The following is a 21,496-nucleotide window of genomic DNA, read 5'->3' on the forward strand; positions in this document are numbered from 1 at the left end:
TATCTGTGGTGCAGTTGAATTCTCTCTAGTCATTGTACAGAACAAGAAAAATAAGAAAGTGAGTTAATGTATCTGAGAACAGAAGTTGTAACCATGTGTGACTCAGATCATAGCCACATCTCACTCAGGGCTTAATGTGTTTTCGGGGGTTCCAATAGCTTTTAAATTTTATTTATCTCCCTGCCCTGAAAGTCCCTGTTGCAGACATCTCATATTTTGTCTGCTTCTTGGGGTAACCTATTTCTGGTGATTCTGGCAAGATTGTAGTTCCTTATGATTCCTTTCTCCTCAGCGCTCCTCTCGTTCCACCCGCTCCTACCCTCTTGCCTTTCCTTCCCCCTCCTGCTGTCTCCCTCATCCCTCTCTTTCTTCTTCTCTGCACAGGGATGAGTTTATGTCTCAGGCCTTTCTATTCAGTCTGCACCAGGCCATCACCATTGGTTCCAGCATGATGCATGCTGGCCAATCAGAGTTCTTCCCAGGATTACTTCCTTGACAGAGCTATTCCCAAAGACTCTCACTCTCTTCTAGGTTCCTAATCTGGTTGAAGGAGAGTGTTTCTGAGAGCTGTCATGCCTGCTGTCTGGAGACGGCTAGTCCAAGCGGGGTAAAAACAGCCACAAGTTGTAAACACATGGTTTGAGCCTGAGTTCTAGCTACTTATAGCCACTTTACCCCTGCACTTCTTTGTTTCCAGTTCTGTGATAAATTGAATTCACTATTTCTGCTTAAAGTAGTCTGAATTGCATTTCTGTTACTAGGAACTAATAACATTCTGATGGAAAAATCGCTATGTGGAAGTGGGGCATAACAAGTGAACACTCCTGAAAGTTAGAATGGACTGAGTTAATTTGGGTGAAGTGGAATGGGAAACACAGTCCTTACTGGGAATCTGGATGTCTTTACTACCATTTTATAACAACTCATACTTTTTCCAAATATGAGCAAATATTTTAAACATGAAGAGAAAAAAACAGACTTTTAAAAATATGCAGACAAGGATAATTAACATTAGATCCCTTGTAAAAATGGAACCCCAGGAAGTCTAACAAAAATGCACCTTTGGCTAACTTTTGCTTTTTAAAATTCCTTGTCTGACTTCCCCTCCCAGTGCACAGGAAATGATAGCTTCTGGGAGATGTGTGGAGTTGCAGGAGTCCCCAGGAACATCAAAGGGTTCAGGGGTTGTATTCTAGCAGTGCTTTTTTTTTTTTTTTTTTTTTTTTTTTGAGATGGAGTTTCACTCTTGTTCCCAAACTGGAGTGCAATGGCATGATCTCGGCTCATTGCAACCTCCACCTCCTGGGTTCAAGCGATTCTCCTGCCTCAGTCTCCCAATTAGCTGGGATTATAGGCATGCGCCACCATGCCTGGCTATTTTTTTGTATTTTTAGTAGAAACGGGATTTCACCATGTTAGCCAGGCTGGTCTCGAACTCCTGACCTCAGATGATCCGCCCACCTCGGTCTCCCAAAGTGTTGGGATTACAGGTGAGCCACCACACCCGGCTCTAGCAGTTTCTTGATCTTCTCTTTCCTGGTCTCAATTTCATCTCGCACTATCACGAAGGAGTGTGAGTAGCCATTGGAGACCTGCTTTGAAAAGATGCCATCCAGAGTCTTCACCTCTTGGGCTGCAGTGGAAGACTTGGGCTCATGCTCCCTGTATCCCAATTACCTAAAGGTTGGTTACAGCCCCCAGCTGATGGTGCTCTCATTGGTGGCTACAAAGATGCTGCTCTTCCCACAAGCCAGGCTCCGGATTCTGCAGCCACAGAGGTCTTGCACTGCTTTCAGGTACTTGGAAGATTCACGGGAGATATTGGGCTCCCCAGAAAAAGAGACTACCAACTTCACAGATAGCAAGGGAGCAGGTGAAACCAACATGGATCTGGGATGCCCCACACCCAAGAAAGTCAAACTCCAACTTCACCAACCGGGGACCATCTCATCCTTCTGCTCTGAGTGGCCCAGCCAACCATAGCAACCAAAGCCCCAGGAGAAGACTCATTTCTTGGAGTCCAGAATCAATGTGTGGTTAGCATCACAGGCCGCGACTTGCACAACTGTTACTGGCTGGTGGGTTCTTGACCCTTAGTAAATAGAAATAGACCAAGAATCTGAGATGGACTTGAGCAAGGCAGTTTATTGGAGCTCTCAGCCTGAGCAGAAGGGGAGGTAGCAACAGGAAGAGACCTGCAGCTAGCTCCCTGGCAGCAGGTTAGTTTGGAGTTTCATTTGCTTTGGAGCTCCTCCATGTGACATCATTGCATGTTTGGGGTAGTCTGGCAGTTGTACCTAGGCAGTCTCTGGACATGCTTCTTCATGTGATGCATGTCTCATTAGCATCTTGAATCTCCACCCAGGGGTGTGATTTTTACTACTGAAATGAAGCACAGGCCAGGTTAGGACAGGCTAGGACATTACTGGGCGAGTGCATTGGGGAACATCTTTTGCAAAGTGCCCACTGTTAGCCAGGATGCTTGTGCTCAGAGTACTCTGTCTCAGATTTGATTGGTCTATTTTTGTGAAAGGAAACGTTTGTGGTTGCGTGGCCGCAAGGCTGAATGTAGCTTCAGTCAGCACAGCATGTAAGGAAAATGGGGAGGGGTCCCTGCCCTGTTCTGGGGGTCTCAAAACCACCTTTGGTACAGGCAGAATCTGCCCATCTTTCATTCTCAGTGAAGGTGGGCCACTCATCGTGGCACCGGCACCAGCTCGCAGCCTTACACTAATCACTGTGCCTGGGTCCCAGCTGAGCATATTGAGGGCACACGAAGGAATAGAGGTCTCCTTTGCCGCCCATTATACAGAATTCATTTCCACTGGCCGTTCTAGTAATGGGCTGCCCGTCGTCCATGATCTGTGCGGGGCTGGGGATGCTCCTGTGTGGTTGCTGAGGCTCAGTTGCCCCATCTTGTTCTCCCCAAACGCAAACGCAGAGCCCGTTTCTGGCAAGGCCAAGGTGAAGTTCCGCCCACAGGCCGCCTACACACTCACTTCCTGGCAGAGACCCTCAGCGAGTCTGGGGGCTTCCATTCTCTTGGTGTCGCAGGTCCCAGCTGCCCCTTCTCATTTTGACCCCAGCTCCGCAGCTTCCATTGTGTGGTGATGAGGATACTGTGCGCAGCACACAAACCCGAGAGTGCTGTCGGCGCCAGGACCCCGCCAGGCACCCACATCTGTGGGGCCCCTAGAAATTCTGACCGAGACTGCGGTAAGCAGCTTGCTGTTTAGGCACTTCTTTTCCACCCATCGAGTCCCAGTTGGTTGTCCCCGAAATCAAAAGCTGCCGCCTTGCACTTCAACCCTTGAAGTCCGATGCGCTCCTTGATGTGCTCAGGCTCCGCGATGACCGTGGCCCCGCCGCGCACCTTGTTCACATATGCAGCCAGCCACGCTGTGCCCTTGCCTCCGCCAGGGCCCCATGGAGCTGCCACAGAGCTCGGCCGCTTGAGCTTCCTGGCCGCAGGCTGGGACCTCCCCGCTTCCCGGGCCGCCTGGGGCCCGTTTGGTTACCGAAGTCCGGTTCCTCCCAGGCTGCTGCCCAGTCTTCATCCCGGGCTGGTCTCTGCTAGTTGGAGTAATGAGAAACCAGAGAGAAAAAGGAAGAGGAGTAACTGTTAAAAAAAAAAAAGGCGGATAGGAGGGCTTCCCCCAACACCCCCGTCCCTTCCTCTCCTCCCCAGCAAACCCCCGCACTCCCCACCATACCAAGGCTCCAGCCCATTCACCAGATTCACTTAAAGTGTAACTTACATTTTGGAACTTGGACCATGTGTCTGCCAAAGCTCAGGCTTTGGTGCTGGGTTAGAAGATTGTGCTGGATGCTTCCTGTGGCCTTCAGTGAAGTCCTTCATAAAGGAACCAAGTTTTGGTTCAAGCTTGGAGTGCAGAAGGCAAAGAGAGAAGAGAATGTGGCCGTATTAAGAAAGTCTGATCTGCTTTGAGTTGAATCAGGCAAGCACTTGACGTGCAAAAGGAGAATTTTGCCCCAAGGCAGTTAGTACATCCAGGGAGGGTAGCCTGAGCTCAAGCCGAGATCCTGAAGAATCCTAACAGGGAAGTCAGGGGGATAGCTCCTGCCAGAGGAGATATGACCCACCAGAAAAGTCTTTTACCAAAACGCCCCTTGGATGAGAGAGTAAGCCTATTAGTTGAGCATCACCCTGTCATCCTGTTTCTCATGAGTGGGAGGCAGAGACTAGGGTGGAAGAAGCTAAAGTGAGAATTTGGGGATTTCGTGTGTAGAGACAGAAACATTAAGATTACTATTCGGATTCAGGGAGGATTCTGATTCAAGAAGCAGACGTTGAAGTTATCAGCAGAAGCCTGACATTTTGAGAGTTCTGAGAAATACCAAATCTTGGAAATATGAGTTTGTTCATCTTTGTCAGTCCCTATGACTGTGACCTTGGAATGCACACACCTCAAAGTGTTGAAGGCTGAAGACATGGGATCATTGCCTATGCCCCTCTAATGGCCTCTCCTGGTGCTGTGTCATTACTGTGAAAGGAATGACAGTGCCTGAGGGAGGCCCTCTTGGGGAACTGGAGAACTATCAGGGATAAGAAACATTTTTTTCATGTCGTATGGGTAATGTGCTGATGTTATAACAAGGTTTAAGGGTGGCACATCTCACACATGCACATAAACACTTAGTCATCACGCTCATGAACTACAAAAAGATCAAGAAACGTTCCTTTTTTTTTTTTTGAGAAGGAGTTTCACTGTGTTGCCCAGGCTGGAGTGCAGTGGCACAATCTTGGCTCACTGCAAACTCCCAGGTCCAAGTGATTCTCCTGCCTCAGCCTCCCAAGTAACTGGGATTACAGGGATGTGCCACCATGCCCGGCTAATTTTTTTTTTGTACTTAGTAGAGACAGGGTTTCATCATGTTGGTCAGGCTGGTCTTGAACTCCTGACCTCACATGATCCACCAGCTTCGGCCTCCCAAAGTGCTGGGATTAAAGGTGTGAGCCATCGCACCCAGCCAAGAAACATTCTTATCCAGAAACACTGCAGATCCAGAAACATTCTGTGTACTGGGGCAGGATGTCTTTGCCGCTCCAGCCCGCTGTTTCTGTGGACCAGTGAGCATGGCATGCCATGGGTCTCCTCTCCTTTTTCAGGCAGGTTGCATCACTATTGATGGATCTTTCTACATAGCTGATCAGAGGCCATTGATAAGAAAAATTGATTTGGGTTAACAAACATCTCTTTGGGGTTGCAAAAGTCCCCAAAAGATCAAGATTATTGGTTGTCAATACTTGGACTCAGCAAAGCATTGATTTGGCAAGGACATTTTTACAGCTGATGTTAACTGGAGAGACAGGAAATCTTTACTGAGGGATGGTGTGTTCGTTTGTAAAGCTGCCGTAACTAAGTACCAGAAACTGGGTGGCTTAAAGAACAAAACTGTAGCGTTTCACAGTCCTGAAGGCTAGACATCTGAGATCAAGGTGTTGGCAATGTTGATTCCCTCTGAGGGCTGAAGTGAAATCTGTTCCATGCCTTTTGCCTAGTTTCTTGTAGTTGTTGGCAATCTTTGTCATTTCTTACCTTGTAGAAGCATCACCCTGATCTCTGTTTTCATCTTCACATGACATTCACCCTGTGTGTTGTCTGTGTCCAAATTTCCTTTTTTATGAGGACACAGTCTTATTGGTTTAGGGTTCACCTTACTCCACCCTACCCCAGTATGATCTCATCTTGATTAATTACATATGCAATGACCCTATTTTATTTATTTTTAAGAGATGAGGTCTTGCTTTGTTATCCAAGCTAGAGTATAGTGGCATGATCATAGCTCACTTCAACCTCAAACTCCTGGGCTCACAAAGTCCTCCTGCCTCAGCCGCCCAAGTAGCTGGGTGCTATGTGTCTGCACAACCAGCCATGTGTGCACAAACATATCCAGCTAATTTTTAAATTTTTATAGACATAAGGTCTCCCTCTGTTGACCAGGGTGGTCTCAAACTCCTGGCCTCAAGTGATCCTTCCACCTTAGCCTCTCAAATAGCTGAAGATTACAGGCATGAGTCACCACACCTGGCCCTATTTTTATATAAGATCACATTCTGAGGTACTGGGGGCTGGGCTTTAACATATGAATTTTGAGAGGACACAGTTCAACCCATAACAGATGGGAAGCTTGAGAGGGGTGACAGTGGAGGGAGAAGGAACATGCAGAAGCTTCCATCAGGCTGTTGTTCTTTCCTGAGCTTCCTACTTTCTGTCTCGAGATCTTTTTTCCTCCATCTCTGTTATGACTAAGAGAGGATTCCTCTCCTCCAATTTTTAGAAATACCTTTTCGCTGATAAATGATGGGACTCTTTTCCAATGCCTGTCTTTAAAAAATGCTTTGATAGGTGTTGTTTCCATTCTCACCTCTACACTAATACCCTTAAAGTATTTTGAAGGGCTTTGACAACAGGGACCAGGACTCAAGTTTCTGCTCTTTCATAATGGTACCCCCTTTTTTCTCTCCTTCCTTCCTTCTCTTCCTTCCTTCCTTCCTTCCTTCCCTCCTTCCTTCTTTTCCTTCCTTCCTTTTCCCCTCCCTCCCTTCCTTTTCCCCTCCCTTGCTTGCTTCCTTCCTTCCTTCCTTCCTTCCTTTCTTCCTTCCTTCCTTCCTTCCCTTTTTTTTGAGGCAGAATCTCACTCTGTCACCCAGGCTTGAGTGCAGTGGCACAATCTTGGCTCACTGCAACCTCTGCCCCCCCCAACCCAAGTGATCCTCCCACATCAGCCTCCTGAATAGCTGGGACTACAGGTGTGTGCCACCATTCCTGGCTAATTTTTTTTTTTTTTTTGGTAGAGATGGGGTTTCACCATGTTGTTCCAGGCTGGTCTTGAACTCCTGGGCTCACGCCATCCACCTGCCTTGGCCTCTCAAATTGCTGGGATTATAGGCATGAGTCACCATGCCTGGTGGCACCCCCTTTTCTTTCCTCTCTTTCCAATGCTAAATGTACAGCAGGAATTAAATCAAAGGCCTTTTAATTTAACTGGCTTCAGATGATTCTTCCCCTGCCCCAACCTTAGAAACAGGATGGAGATTCATGTGATGCAACAAATCATTATACTTTATTATTTCTTCTGAACAAAATATTTTCCAGAGGTCCCCATTGTAAGCAATAATATTGGAATCAGTGAAAACAATCAATACAGACCAAATTTTTAAAAATGATAATTTCTCAGAAATATATCTCTTGAGGTCATTGAACATTATCTATAAGCAACTGATCTTGGGAAAACATAATTTTTGAAGAACTCTCTCATCCTATGACAGTGACCTAATGTGAATGAATAAAATATATTTCTGTAGTTGAACTGAAAATAGATATATCTCTATGGCTGAATTCCAATAATCTTATTCACTCTTTAAATTGTACATACAGTAAAATTACCAGAGTTCTTTTGAACTTGCTACTTTCTCAAAATTCATATAAGCTATCCAAGTAACACTGTTAAAGTCTTAAATACAATAATGTTATAAAGCACCTTATTTCAATATATCTCCCAAAGTTTCCTTTTTAAATCCCTCTTTTAAAATAGCATCTCAGAACTATTTTACAAGGCAGGGTTTTATTTGTGTATGTTGGTTGTTTCAAGCCTTTTCACATGGTAGTGGTTCTATAATCAATGTAGGCAAGATTGATGGTAAGATGTGTGAGTATGGATCAGCAGCCATGCTGAGACTCAGGCCCTTTAAGGATGTAAGAGAGATCCAGTTAAGTTTTCATTCTTCAAGTTGGATAAAAACTAAACAAACATACATTGGATGGAAACAAACAACAACATCATGATGGCTTTGTTGACCACTGTGGTGTCTAGCTCTATTTTAAGACTTTTCTACATGTAGCCCTCTCAACTCAAGGTGCAGCAAATCACTTCCTTGTTAATAATGCATGTGTAGATTTTATCTTGGCTGTGTCTGTTTTATAACCAATGGTCCAAAGCCTCAAGGCCACTGCCAGCACACTGCCACATGCACTCTGTTGTCCTGTTAACCCTTAAAGAACTCAGATTGCCAACGCTACTACCCAGATTCATGAGCTACTTGTTGTCATATGTTGCCTTTGATGTCTGTTCCAAAGTCTAATTTTTTTCTGTCTGGAACGTAGAAGATATTGATCTGAAAAAATTAGTTGATAATTTCCTAAGAGTTATTTCAACAGATTTTAATATTTTTATTTTAATGTGACTCAGTCAAAGTCACTTACACTACACAAACATCAAACACGTTTCCATCATTATTTCTTCTCAGGATGGTAAAACCCTTTTCATTTTCACATCCAGGGGACTACCCATTGCACCGTCTTGGCACTCATGGGAGTGAAAAATCTGTTCAGGAACTCCCTGCAGTCAGTATTCATCATGAAACGGGTATTCAGGATGATCGCGCCACCTGCCAAAACAATTCCCCCACAGAAAAAAGTTCACTCAAAAATTGCACAGCTGTATGTTTCACTAGCATCCTTTGAGAATTTCACTGACACTACCCCTCTCTCCTATTCATTCCTTTGCTGTTTCTTACCTGCTCTCCTCTTTTGTTTTCCCTCAAGCCAGCACCTTTTCCTGAAGCTCTGGACAGCCTCCTGAATGTGAGTGTGTTGAGGGAAGGTTAGTGGCCACCTTATCAGCATTTTACTCAGAACACAATCCCCAGAGGTGAGTCATGTCTTAGGCACGTCATGTGTGCACACCTCTTCCCTACTCCTTCCCCCTTTCTGTTCCCTTGACGCTGGCTGCCTCCTTCTCCAATCCACTACATGAGCATTTGTCTTCAAAACTCTTATTACCAGTGTCATGTCACCCTCTGCTGATGAGCAATTTTTTCTTTCTTTTTTTTTTTTTTTTTAGAATATGTATTTCTATTTTTTTTTTTTGAACGGAGTCTCGCTCTGTCGCCCAGGCTGGAGTGCAGTGGCTGGATCTCAGCTCACTGCAAGCTCCGCCTCCTGGGTTTATGCCATTCTCCTGCCTCAGCCTCCCAAGTAGCTGGGACTACAGGTGCCCACCACATCGCCCAGCTAGTTTTTTTGTATTTCTTTTAGTAGAGACGGGGTTTCACCGTGTTAGCCAGGATGGTCTCGATCTCCTGACCTCGTGATTCACCCATATCGGCCTCCCAAAGTGCTGGGATTATAGGCTTGAGCCACCGCGCCCGGCCTTTTTTTTTTTTTTTTTTACAGATGGAATCTCCCTCTGTCACTCAGGTCAGAGTTCAGTGGCATGATCATAGCTCATTGCAACCTCAAACTTCTGGGCTCCCAAGTAAGCCTCCTGCCTCAGCCTCCCAAGTAGCTGGGATTATAGGTATGTGCCACCACGGCTGCCCAAGCTGAACTCCTGGGCTGAAGCAGTCCCCCTGTCTCAGCCTCCCAAAGTGCTGGGACTACAGGTATAAGCCACCACACCCAGTCTCATTAGCATTTTTACTTGGCCCTCTCACTAGACCTCCTGCCTGTTGAGAGTTTGAGATCTAGAAAGGTGATGAGTAGCAAAATAAGTTTCCTTGATGATTATGACAATGATGATGGCAGTGAATTTAGCTCTTAAATAACAATGATGAAATGGTCTGTGAAATGTCTGGAATGTGTGTGTTCCTGATTTAGTTTTCTGTAGGTACTGTAAATTAAAACGGAAAATATTAAGATTTTCAAATGTTAAAAATCAACTTGATAAAAGCTGAAAAACATCGTGGTCCAGTATCTCTAAATGATACAGTATTTGTGATTAATGGGGTCTAATTCTTGTTTCACCTTGCTGATTTTTCTAGTTATTTCCTGGTAAGAGTTATTTTTTCCCCTAAGTTGCTATAATGACTTTTAAATATGTCAAATGTCAAGATGAATAATGTCACCAACTGTCTGTAAAACAATTAGTACATTGGTGGATTTATTATACTGGTTTTGTTTGTTTGTTTGTTCTATTTTTTTGAGACAGTGCGTCACTCTGTCTACCAGGATGGAGTGTAGTCATAGCTCACTCAAAGTCTTGGGTTCAAGTGATCCTCCCACCTCAGCCTCCTGAGTAGCTAGTACTATAGGTGCTTGCCACCACGATGGCTTATTTTTAAATTTTTTGTAGAGATGGGGTCTTGCTATGTTGTCCAGGCTGGTGTTGAACTCTGGGCCTCAAGTGATTCCCCTATCTTAGCCTCCCAGAGTGCTGGAATTACAGGTGTGAGACACTGCACCTGGCTTCTCTTCTAAACTTAATGACATAATATCAATTCAATAGAAATCGTTTATCTTCAAGAGCTATTAATTAACCTATAACTGTTGGTTCTGGGAAAGTGTTATTTATGTGTTTATGTTTACTCTTTTGTTCTTGAGGCTGGGTGGTGGTGCCTTTTGATGTCAAACAATTTTCCCCCAGAAAAATTTCCATTAGGAAGCTGTTTTATTAATTCAGAAATTCAATATTAATCCAGTCAGTGTACTTTCTGGCCCATGAAAAACAGTGGGATCAATAAAGTAAGTGTCTAAACTATATGAATCATCTTAGCATTTTCTGAATGCTCACTTAAAGATTCAAGACGAAGATGACTATTCAGGTGATTTGAAGAACTGAAAGATTAATAGAAAACGATTAAGAAGAAAAAAATGCATGTGTGTGTATATGAGTATATATATGTATATGTGTGTGTATATCTATACACACATATATAGAAACTATATTCTTTTTTTTCTTTTTGAGATAGAGTTTTGCTCTTGTTGCCCAGGCTGGAATGCAATGGCACGATCTCGGCTCACTGCAACCCCTGCCTCCTGGGTTCAAGCGATTCTCCTGCCTCAGCCTCCTGTGTAGCTGGGATTACAGGCATGTGCCACCACACCCAGCTAATTTTTGTATTTTTAGCAGAGACGGGGTTTCTCCGTGTTGGCCAACCTCTAGCTCCCAACCTCAGGCAATCCACCCACCTCGGCCTCCCAAAGTGTTGGGATTACAGGCGTGAGCCACCACACCTGGCCCAAACTATTTTTTTTAAAGGGCCTGTAATATTTAGAGAATAAAGAGCTACTTCAGTGGCCGAACTTGACATTTTGAAGGAGTATACCGAGTTTTGCTTGTGGGAAGTCAGCTAATGGGTAGAGCTAGAAACTAAAATCTTATCGGCAAGAAAGTATTTATCTAAAAGTCTAAGTTCTTGTTTTTCAATCTAGTGCTCTTTCTGCAACATTATCATGCCTCTCAGAATTTTTTTTTTTTATAATTTTGCCCTAATTTGTGCATCACTTTGATTTTTAGGAATAAATAAATAAGTTGTTTCAACATTTGTGCTGCTGTTGTTTTAGCATATGTACATGATAAATTAATTCTCCTCAGGCTCCTTAGTCTGCATGCCTTTACCTAAGTCACGGAATGTCACAGATGCCAGGACTTTCCTTTTCAGTGAGAGTGGAGGCTCGTGGAAGGCTCTGTAGTGGATGTATTTCCCTCAGGCATGTTAACATTCGGAATATGCGGCCCACCATGCTTTGCCCTGGTGCTATGGACATAGGTCAGGGTTCATATAAGCCTTGTTGCTTGACACATGACCATTCAATACCACTGGCCAGTACCCATTAATGATCCCCAGAACTTACATGAGCAATGGCACAAAGCGGACATTTTTATTCAAGGCTTCAATGTCCTTCATTTCTTCTTCAGTGAGAGAAAAGTCAAAGATCTGAAATAACAGAAATAATAGAATATTTTTGAAGGTCAAGCTTGGGATTAGAAAGTGGGACCACAAGTGGGAGCCTTTGAAAGATGTATGAATATCTCTGCAAATGTCTAAGAGGAGTCAGGCTGGTGTTGGGGGGGCTACCCACTGAGGTGGAGCTGGATACTCTGATCTGCCCTTTGTTTTTGAGACAGTCTTTCTGGGGACATCGTACAAGAAATTCCAAATGCTCTGAAACCACAAATGTTAATGAAATCCCCTAAAATTTCAAATGTGAACAACTCTTATTTCTGTATGAAATGTTGGGCTTTTGATTCTGAACTACTGTCTTACACTTAAAAAATTCTGAGTCTCTAAATATGCTTTTTTTTTTTTTTTTTTTGAGACAGGGTCTCACTCTGTCACCCAGGCTGGAGTGCTGTGGCACCATCTTGGCTCACTGCAACCTCCGCCTCCTGGGTTCAAGCTATTCTCATGCCTCAGTTTCCCAAGTAGCTGGGACTACAGACACGTTTCACTACATCTGGCTAATTTTTGCATTTTTTTGTAGAGATGGGGTTTCACCATGCTGCCCAGGCTGGTCTCAAATGCCTGAATTCAAGCGATCCTCCCACCTCGGCCTCCCAAAGTGCTGGAATTACAGGCATGAGCCTCACTACACCCGGCCTAAATTTGCTTTTTAAAAAAACTTTTAATTTGCTTTGTTTTTAACTTTTAATTCGCTATGTTGAAATCCTTTCTCTCAACATCTTTGATGTCTCTTTACCTTTTTATTCTAATTATATTTTCATTGTTTTATTTTTCTTAGCTTTTACACTTTATTTGTATTCTGGTTTTATAATTGTCCCTTATGAACATTTATATATTTTATTTTCACTTCCTTTTATTGTTAACATTTGGGTTATCTGTATATAACCTATCTTCTCTTTATTATTTTATCTTTCTATCCTTTAACTTTTATTTTAATATATTTAATGATTAATAGATTTTAATTATATAAGTAGTACATAAATATATGCTCTTTGCAAAGAAATGAAACACTGTAGAAATACATAGACCTATACAGAATAAATAATGGAAATCTTGTCACTCATCACCCCATTCTTATTTCCCTTCCCAGATATTCCTCCCAAATACTACACACATTAAGAGGAAAATGCAGTAATTAGACCATACCTTTGTGATTCTGCAACTTTCCTTTGTTCACATAATATCTTAGTGACCCCAGTGATAGTTCTATCACAATATGCAACCTGACTTTATTCTTTTAGCCATGGTATTCATTGTGTAGATGGAACATGATTTATTTAATTTTCCCTCCATGGATTCTTTCCAAGTACTCTTTTCAGGGAACCATTTTCTTTTATGATTTATTATCCAATTATTGGTGTTTATGAGATTATATAAGGAATAAAAAATTCACACAATATAAAAATGAATGAATCGCCTATAAAATGAATCCTTACCCAGACTTCTTTTTTGCTAAACACTAGTCCTGTCCTTTAAGTCTCGGTGGGCCAGCCTCTTATCCAGTAAATATATGGCATAACCTAATGGCAAAGTGAGGTTGCAAATCTTGCAAAGATGTGGGATTTTATGAAATCAAAGAAAGTGATCTTGGAGATTTGTTCTAATTATAGGTATGATGTTTTTCAAAGAAGAATCCTGCACAGTTAAAAATCTCCTTTGATAGATATGTCAAAAAGTGTGACTTGAAAAAAAATTAGAGTTACAAATCTCCTTCAGATAAAGCCCTCCAAAATTTTTGTGAGAATTATTCTCTTTATGAACATTCTGCAAAACTTCTGTGAAACAGAGGATGTCATGTTGTGTTATGTAATTTTGTCAAGCATTTTGAAAAGATCAACACTGATTCACCGTTTCTTCTGAGTTAATAAACATGCAATTGTAACCTACATTGTGTTGAGAATAAAAGTAAACTTACTTTCATAAACTTTGGTTTCGATCTTAATAGAAGCTTTCAAATTCACCTTCTCTACATTATTTCTATGTCATGTTTTTTCTTGTATGTGGATTGATTTTCAGTGGTGGTCTTTTTTTTTTCTCCCATGGCACAAATTATCCTAAGTGAATGAGGATCTCATATTACAAAACTGAGCTCCTGATAGTTCCTCTCAAACTGCTTCTACAGTTTTCCATTTCAGTAAATGTTTGAAGAAGGAGAGACTGTTAACTGTATCAGATGTGGCTGAAAGACCAAGGGAGACAAGGACTGAGAATTACTGGATCTAGCAATGCGGAGGTCACTGGTAACTTTGACAAGGGCTGTTCCAGTGGGATGGTCAGGGTAGACGTTTGGTTTGAATGGACTCAAGAGATAGTGGGAGAAGAGAATGAGAAGCAGTGAGAACAACTTCTCTTTCAAGATGTTTGAAACAGAAAGAGAGAAGTGGATAATACTTGGAGAGGAAAGTGAGTCTAGATTGGATTTTATTTTTCAAGATAGGAGGTTACTACATATGCAAATGTTGGTGGGAGTTACACAGTAGAGAGGAACAATTGCTAGTGTAGGAAGGAGAGGGGGATGTTTGAAATTGAGGCTATGGAGGATTTATTAGGAAGCTGTCATTGTAATTTCCAAGGGATATCCATGGGAATTAGTGGCTGAAATATATAGGACAAGATTCTTATGGGAGAGGAAGTCACAGAGCTGTCAGGTAAGGGTGGAGAACGACTGGTGTGGATGTTGAATTCACTAAGAATTATGAGAGGGAGAGTGTTGGAGAAAGTGAAAGTGAGCCCAGAGATAACGTATTCAAAGAATGGAGTCCAATGGATGATGGCAACAAAGCTGGACCACACCTGGTATAATTTTCATATTTTTTAAAATTTTAACTTTTAAAATATCCTGGCTCCATATTAGTTTTCTTCATTTTTACCTTTAATTTTATCTAGTTTTTAAACTCATGGTTTTTTGTTTGTTTTGAGACAAAAGTTTCACTCTTGTCATCCAGGCTGGAGTGCTATGGTGCGATCTCAGCTCACTGCAACCTCCGCCTGCCTAGTTCAAGTGATTCTCCTGCCTCAGCCTCCTGAGTAGCTGGGGTTACAGGTGCCCACAACCACACCTGGCTAATTTTTGTATTTTTAGTAGAGATGGGGTTTTGCCATCTTGGCCAGGCTGGTCTCAAACTCCAGACCTCAGGTGATCCACCTGCCTCAGCCTCCCAAGGTGCTGGGATTACAGGAGTGAGCCACCATGCCTGGCCTAAACTGATGATTTAACTTAACTTTTTTTATTTTAAAGCAATGGGATCTTGCTTTGTTGCCCAGGCTGCTCTCAAACTCCTGGCCTCAAGCAATTTTCCTGCCTCGGCCTCCCAAAGTGCTGGGACTACAGGTGTGAACCACTGTGCCCAGTCTTAACTTTTTATTACATAATTTTTATTGTCTTTTGCTTTTCTTTTATCATCAAAATATTTATTTTTCCCTTTATTCTTTATGTTTTATTGATCTTTGCCATTCTTTTAAAATATTTCTAATAGTTTATTTTACCTTCATTCTAAGAGAGCATAATTTTTTATTTTGTTGCTTCTTGTTTTCATACCCAGCAAAATTCATGGTTATTGGGTGAGTCTATTCCCTAAAGAGTGAGAACTGGCTGTAATTTTCATTCTCATTTTCCTTCTAAATCTGTATCCCTTTTATATTTTCTTGGAATATGTGACCTCTGAGTTCCATTCTTTTATTATCAAGGCTATGGAAACATATGGAATATAACATAATTAGTTACTATGAAAATTTCAAGGAGAGTGGCATTTTCTCTGGTACAAAATTGCGATTTGCTAGATGCCATGAAGTCCAAATGCCTTCCATTGCAAAGGTCACTTGTAACACTCTCATATAATTTTTGAACAGCAAAATTTTCAGTCCTCGAAAAGGCCATCAGAATGTGTTTTAATCTTCAGTCAACCGACACATTAGTCATGCAGTTGATCTCTTTCTATGACTGTGGAAAAGAGTGTCAACCACTTTTTAGCATGAGGCATTTTGGCAAATGTTAAAGTATTGTCAGGAGTTGATGTAACTATTTAGCATCTTTTCTCCTTTTTTCTTTTTATGAACTTCCCCACCCCCCCCTTCTAGTGAAGCTATTAACTTCTTCAGCACAGGAATAGGCATATAGCCCTGCGGACCAATCAGGGTATCCTACTCTGTGGCCACAGTGGGTAATATGAGGGTGACCTACAAGAGCTAATCAGGGATTGATAGAGACCCTGATAGAAGCCTTTGTTTCTGATCATCTTCACTCTTCACTGAGTATGAGTAATTGATTATCCTGGAGCTGTTAGGAATTGTCTGTGTCACCATGTGGGTGGAGAGAAAGGAGGGAGACAGGGAGAGAGGGAGAGAGAGAGAGAGAACTAAATCTTTTTGTAAATCATTTGAGTACCTGTGTCTAGCCATTTCTGATCTACTCATGGACTTTCCGGTTATGCGAGCCAATAAATTATCTTTTTTTATTTGCTAAAGTTTGAGTTGCATTCTATCATGTAGCAAAAAAGCTCTGAAGATGTAATTGTCTAATATTGTGTATGTCAGTACTTTTTTTTAAAATGGCTATATGATATTTCTTTCTTTTTTTTTTTTTTGAGACGGAGTCTCGCTCTGTCACCCAGGCTGGAGTGCAGTGGCCGGATCTCAGCTCACTGCAAGCTCCGCCTCCCGGGTTTACGCCATTCTCCTGCCTCAGCCTCCCGAGTAGCTGGGACTACAGGCGCCCGCCACCTCGCCCGGCTAGTTTTTTAGTATTTTTTAGTAGAGACGGGGTTTCACCGTGTTCGCCAGGATGGTCTCGATCTCCTGACCTCGTGATCCGCCCGTCTCGGCCTCCCAAAGTGCTGGGATTACAGGCTTGAGCCACCGCGCCCGGTGCTGTATGATATTTCAATGTACAAATATGCATTGCTTGTTTTATAAAATCTTGTTGAAGATTGTTTTGAGTTTTTAAAAAATTACAAATAATTCTATAATAAACATCTGTCTCTGTGTGTGTGCATCCATGTATATATGTACAAATACATCTATAAGATAAAATTGCTGAGTCAATGGATATGTGTGTTTGGATTTATTTAATTTGACAGATAACATTGTATGTTTTTATCATATACAACATGATGTTTCTACATACATATAAATTGTGGAGTGGTTAAATCTAGCTAATTAACAAATGTATTACCTCATATAGTTATCATTTTTGTGGTAAGAGCACATAAGATGCACTCCCTTTATGTTTTTCAAGAATACACTAGATCATCACAACTATAGACACCTTTTTGTACAATAGATCTCTTGACACTTATTCCTTCTCGCTGTAATTATGCATTTTTTTGACCAACATCTCTTCATAGCACCCTCCCTTCAGTAATCTTAGCCTCCGGTAACCACTATTCTACTCCCTACTTTTATGTGATTAACTTTTGTAGATTCCATATATAAATAAATCATGTAACGTGTGCATTTGAATTTTGATAGACATGAAATAATTTAACCTACTCTTCCATATCTCATACAAATTAATGTTTCTAACAATAGTGTGTGAAAGTGCCTGCTTCCCCAAATATTACCAAGTATTTTGATTATTTTCTGATATGAAGGGACAACTACTATCCTATTTTTTATTTATCTTTAATTATGAGTAGGGCTAAACAGGCAATTTACTTTTGAAATGTAAATTAACTAATGGGTAATTAATTAATTTTATATGGCACTTTTCTATGGTTGTATTTACCTAGCAGTTTAGTCTTTAGTAGTAGCAGAATCAATGAATTACCCCATTTGTCTAGTTCTTTCTTCACCTGGAAGTTACAATGTAAGTCATAGATTACTTATTGAGGGAGGTAAAGGCAATTAGCATTCATGAAGTCTAAAAGGTCCTCATCAGTATTTTCAAATTTGTCCTCAAATTTTACCAGAGCCATTAAGAAGGTGGAAAGTTGACTATTATGAATTCCAAATTGTATTCACTCAATTTCTGTTGTGCTGATAGAGAAGTGAGTAGGTAGTGTCAAGAGTCAATAGATAAGAGAAGAGGCTGGGTACAGTGGCTCACGCCTGTAATCCCAGAACTTTGAGAGGTCGAGGTGGAAGGATCTCTTGAAGACAGGAGTTCCAGGCTAGCCTGGGCAACATAGCAAGACCCTGTCTCTAAAAAAAAAAAAAAAAAAAAATTTTTTTTTTAAAAAGAAACAAAAAATAGATAAGGAAAGAGAAAATATAAGGGATCTGGATAGTGAACAAGTAGCAAAACAATCTCTGAAGTACTAGCAATTGTCTCAAATTCAGTGAAAATTAAACCTAGATATGGGCTACACAGGTCAAGGAGCTGGTATAAAATAAAATACGAGAGTGTTACAAGTTTCCTATTAAGCTGAACACATTCTATAAAAGCAAAAACAGCAAACATACCCATCTTTTCACATTTCCAAAAGCAATTCTCTTACCTGAAAATTTTCTTTGATCCTTTCCAGATTGAAGCTTTTAGGAATGACAACCACCCCTCGCTGGATGTTGAAACGCAAAACAATTTGAGCTGCTGTCTTATTGTACCTTTTCCCCAGTGAGTTTAGAAGCGCATCCTTTAACAAAGGTGGAGAAGAAACATTCACCCTTAAAAATATCAAAACATGCATCATAATTAGTTTGTGTAATGAGAACCAAAGGTTAATAAACCATCTTCCTCCTGTGTCTTCCCATTCACCCAGTCACCTACCAGGACACTGCAGGTCACCTGTAACCAGTTTCTCTGAGTGCAGAGTATGCATTGAAGGGAGAGGTACTCTTAGTATGGGAAGATCAAGCAAGGCAAGTTTATGGAGCTGCCTCCTTCAGAGGGTAAATAATATTTTTTGATGAGTCTTACAGAGAGAGCCGGCATATAGGGAAAGGCAGGAAGACTGAAGTGGAAGAAATAGAGATGCAACTTTTGCAATCATCTTAAAGTAGAAAAGTTTCTACTTACATTTATGGAACACATCATAGTAAAAGTATCAGTATTGAATATAGGATCAAAAAATTCAAAATTTGCAAAACATGGCCATAGAAACTCCTTCGTCAAATAATAATTAAACTAACATTTACTGAGCATTCCTATATATTGGGCACTGATAGTCAATTTCATATCTATAATGTAATCAATTTCACAACAGCTCAGTGAGGAAAGTATGAAAAGTTCTAATTCATATATACAGATAATGACTTGAAGAGGTGGCACAGGCAAACCAAAAGGCATTCCAATCAAGTACAGTATTTCACATGAGCCTCACACTCTACCCCAAAGGAAATACTTCCTAAAGTTTTACTTACCAGATTGGATTCCTACTGGTCCCCAAAGGGCTATATGCAGTAATGACAATGTCATGTTGTTGGCAAAATTTCAAGAGTTTTGGCTGCGTGAAATATGGATGGCACTCAACCTATGTGGTTGCATCGGAGAGCAGAGCACAAAATCAAGGCCACGTTGTTGAATGCAATTTTATAGTTAAAAAAAATTCTTCAATAAAATCCATTTTATTAATAGAATCGCCTTCATACTGTATACATTTTGTGTCCTAGTCTGTCCCTTCATATCGTGTTCATTTTGCTTCCTTAAAATGGATTTGAGAACATCTTTTGTTAAGATTTCACATAATATGAATGTCTTGTAACTTATTTAATCATTCCCTTAAATTTTTTGTTTCCACTTTTTTCTATTATAAACAATGTTATAGTAAACACACATCAGTCTATCTAGGCGTTCTGATATTCTTTATTAGGGTAGATTACTAGAAATAGAAGACTGAACATTTTTAAAGGGCTTTGATACATATTGACAAATTGTTTTTTTAGTAAAGCTAAACCAATTTGCACTCACTAGCATTTAATCACTTGCCTACATTGGGGCATTATATTTAAAAATATTAATAAGACAAAAACTTTGCTAATTTGATGTGCAACAGAAAAATCACACTACAATTTAAGTTTCTCTAATTAATAGTGAGTTTAACATTTTTCATGTTTACCAGTCTTGCAATTTGTCTTTTGTGAATTTCTGTTCATTTCTTTTAGTCCTTTTTCTGTTGAACCTGTTTTTTCTCATTGTTTTTGTCATTAACTTTTATTAGATTCTTTTTTTTTTTTTTTTGTTAGACGGAGTCTCACTCTGTCGCCCAGGCTGGAGTACAGCGGTGTGATCTCGGCTCGCTACAACCTCCGCCTCCCTGGTTCAAGCAATTCTCCTGCCTCAGCCTCTGAGTAGCTAGGATTACAGGCATGTGCCACCATGCCTAGCTAATTTTTGTATTTTTAGTAGAGACGGGGTTTCACCATGTTGGTCAGGCTGGTCTTGAACTCCCAATTTCATGATCACTCGTCTCGGCCTCCCAAAGTGCTGAGATTACAGGAGTGAGTCACTGCCCCCAGCCCCAAGTCTGTTTTTTTAAGTGACACCAATAGAAAGAAGTCTAAAGACTTGCATAGGGTCCCATGATGAGACTCAGGTGGAGCAATCATGAGCCTTCCCGATTCCCAGCTGAGGCTTTTTTGTGTCATATAAATCCTGCCCCCACTCCCCACACCCCAGTGGAAGCTATTAGGCTGTACCTGGTTGCTGACCGGCTTGTATTTGAGTCCCGGCTTGTTCAGGATGAGCTCCAGCTGCCTGCGGTTAAAATTGGACACTCCCAGAGATTTCACCAAGCCAGCATCTTTGCAAGCTTCCATAGCCTGTAGAGTAAATGTCAAGAGGTCAATAAACAAGCCTCACAAGAAGCAAGAATGAATGTTTATAAGGGTGACGGTGAATTCTTTAAAAAGAAAGTTCCTGGGTATGTTAATAAGCATCCTGCGAGAAAAAAAAAAGAAGGATGGTGGGAAAAGGCAGGAATTCTATGATCGAGTTTGGAAAATATGTGTATGCCATATTTTCCCCTTGTATTTTCTCAAGGTATTTAGCACACTTCAGTGATCCCAGGTAGGGTGCGATGGCTCACACCTGTCATCCCAGCACTTTGGGAGGCTGAGGCAGGAGGATCACTCGAGGTCAGGTGTCCAAGACCAGCCTGGTCAACAGAGTGAGACTTCATCTCTAATAAAAATAAAGAATTAACTAGGCATGGTAGTGCATGCCTGTAGTCCCAGTTACTTAGGAGGCTGAAGTGGAAGGATCCACCTGAGCTGGGGAAATTGAGGCTGCAGTGAGTTATAACTGTGTCACTGCACTCCAGCCTGAGCAACAGAGTGATACCCTGTCTCAATTAAAAACATTTTTAAAAAATGATCCTACTTCTTGAAGTTTTTGGATACTTTTTTATGGCATAGCACCTGGGTGCTTTTTTATTTTTTTTTGAGACGGAGTTTCACTTTTGTTGCCCAGGCTAGAGTGCAATGGTGTGATCTCGGCTCACTGCAACTTCCACCTCCCGGGTTCAAGCCTCCTGAGTAGCTGGGATTACAGGCATGCACCACCATGCCCGGCTAATTTTGTATTTTTAGTAGAGATGGGGGTTTCACCGCGTTGGTCAGGATGGTCTCGAACTCCTGACCTCAGGTGATCCACCTGCCTCAGTCTCCCAAAGTGCTAGGATTATAGGCGTAAGCCACTGCGCCTGGCTGGCAATTTTTATAAACATTCTGGTATATGTGAAGTAGATATGTTCTCCCATTTTTGGATGTAACACTCTGTCTCTCCTCTCTCTCTCTCATACATATATGTATGCAAATATACATACACACATGTTATATATAAAATTAGGTCTAGCTCTTCTTGGCTTCTTAGTAACTGAAATTAATATGTCAAAATTAACAGAAGGAATATGT

At 41.4% G+C, this 21,496-nt stretch overlaps 1 protein-coding gene, 1 non-coding gene and 1 pseudogene across 3 annotated transcripts in view; all 3 read right to left on the reverse strand.

Annotated features, from left to right (window-relative positions):
* Positions 1-1,484: 1,484 nt before the first annotated feature.
* Positions 1,485-6,384, reverse strand: LOC117072116 (annotated as a pseudogene). The gene is made up of 3 exons (XR_004432717.1): positions 6,310-6,384; positions 2,640-3,499; positions 1,485-2,075 (listed from the first exon to the last, which is right to left on the reverse strand). The product of XR_004432717.1 is annotated as a protein RCC2-like (transcript).
* On the reverse strand, positions 4,586-4,689 carry LOC117073891. Its single transcript, XR_004433438.1, has one exon. It is a non-coding gene; the product is annotated as a small nucleolar RNA U13 (small nucleolar RNA).
* Positions 6,385-6,988: 604 nt separating the features above from the next.
* Positions 6,989-21,496, reverse strand: part of AKR1D1 (aldo-keto reductase family 1 member D1) — a 43,268-nt gene continuing 28,760 nt past the window's right edge. The window contains exons 5-9 of the mRNA XM_033193578.1: positions 20,282-20,404; positions 19,007-19,116; positions 18,145-18,310; positions 11,601-11,683; positions 6,989-8,413 (exon numbers count right to left, since the gene is read on the reverse strand). Coding sequence (XP_033049469.1) covers positions 8,371-8,413; positions 11,601-11,683; positions 18,145-18,310; positions 19,007-19,116; positions 20,282-20,404 — 525 coding nt within the window. The 3' untranslated portion in view covers positions 6,989-8,370. The remainder of the gene's footprint in view (positions 8,414-11,600; positions 11,684-18,144; positions 18,311-19,006; positions 19,117-20,281; positions 20,405-21,496) is intronic.

Source organism: Trachypithecus francoisi, unplaced genomic scaffold (assembly GCF_009764315.1).
Source record: "Trachypithecus francoisi isolate TF-2019V2 unplaced genomic scaffold, Tfra_2.0 Lachesis_group4, whole genome shotgun sequence".
Classification (NCBI taxonomy): domain Eukaryota; kingdom Metazoa; phylum Chordata; class Mammalia; order Primates; family Cercopithecidae; genus Trachypithecus; species Trachypithecus francoisi.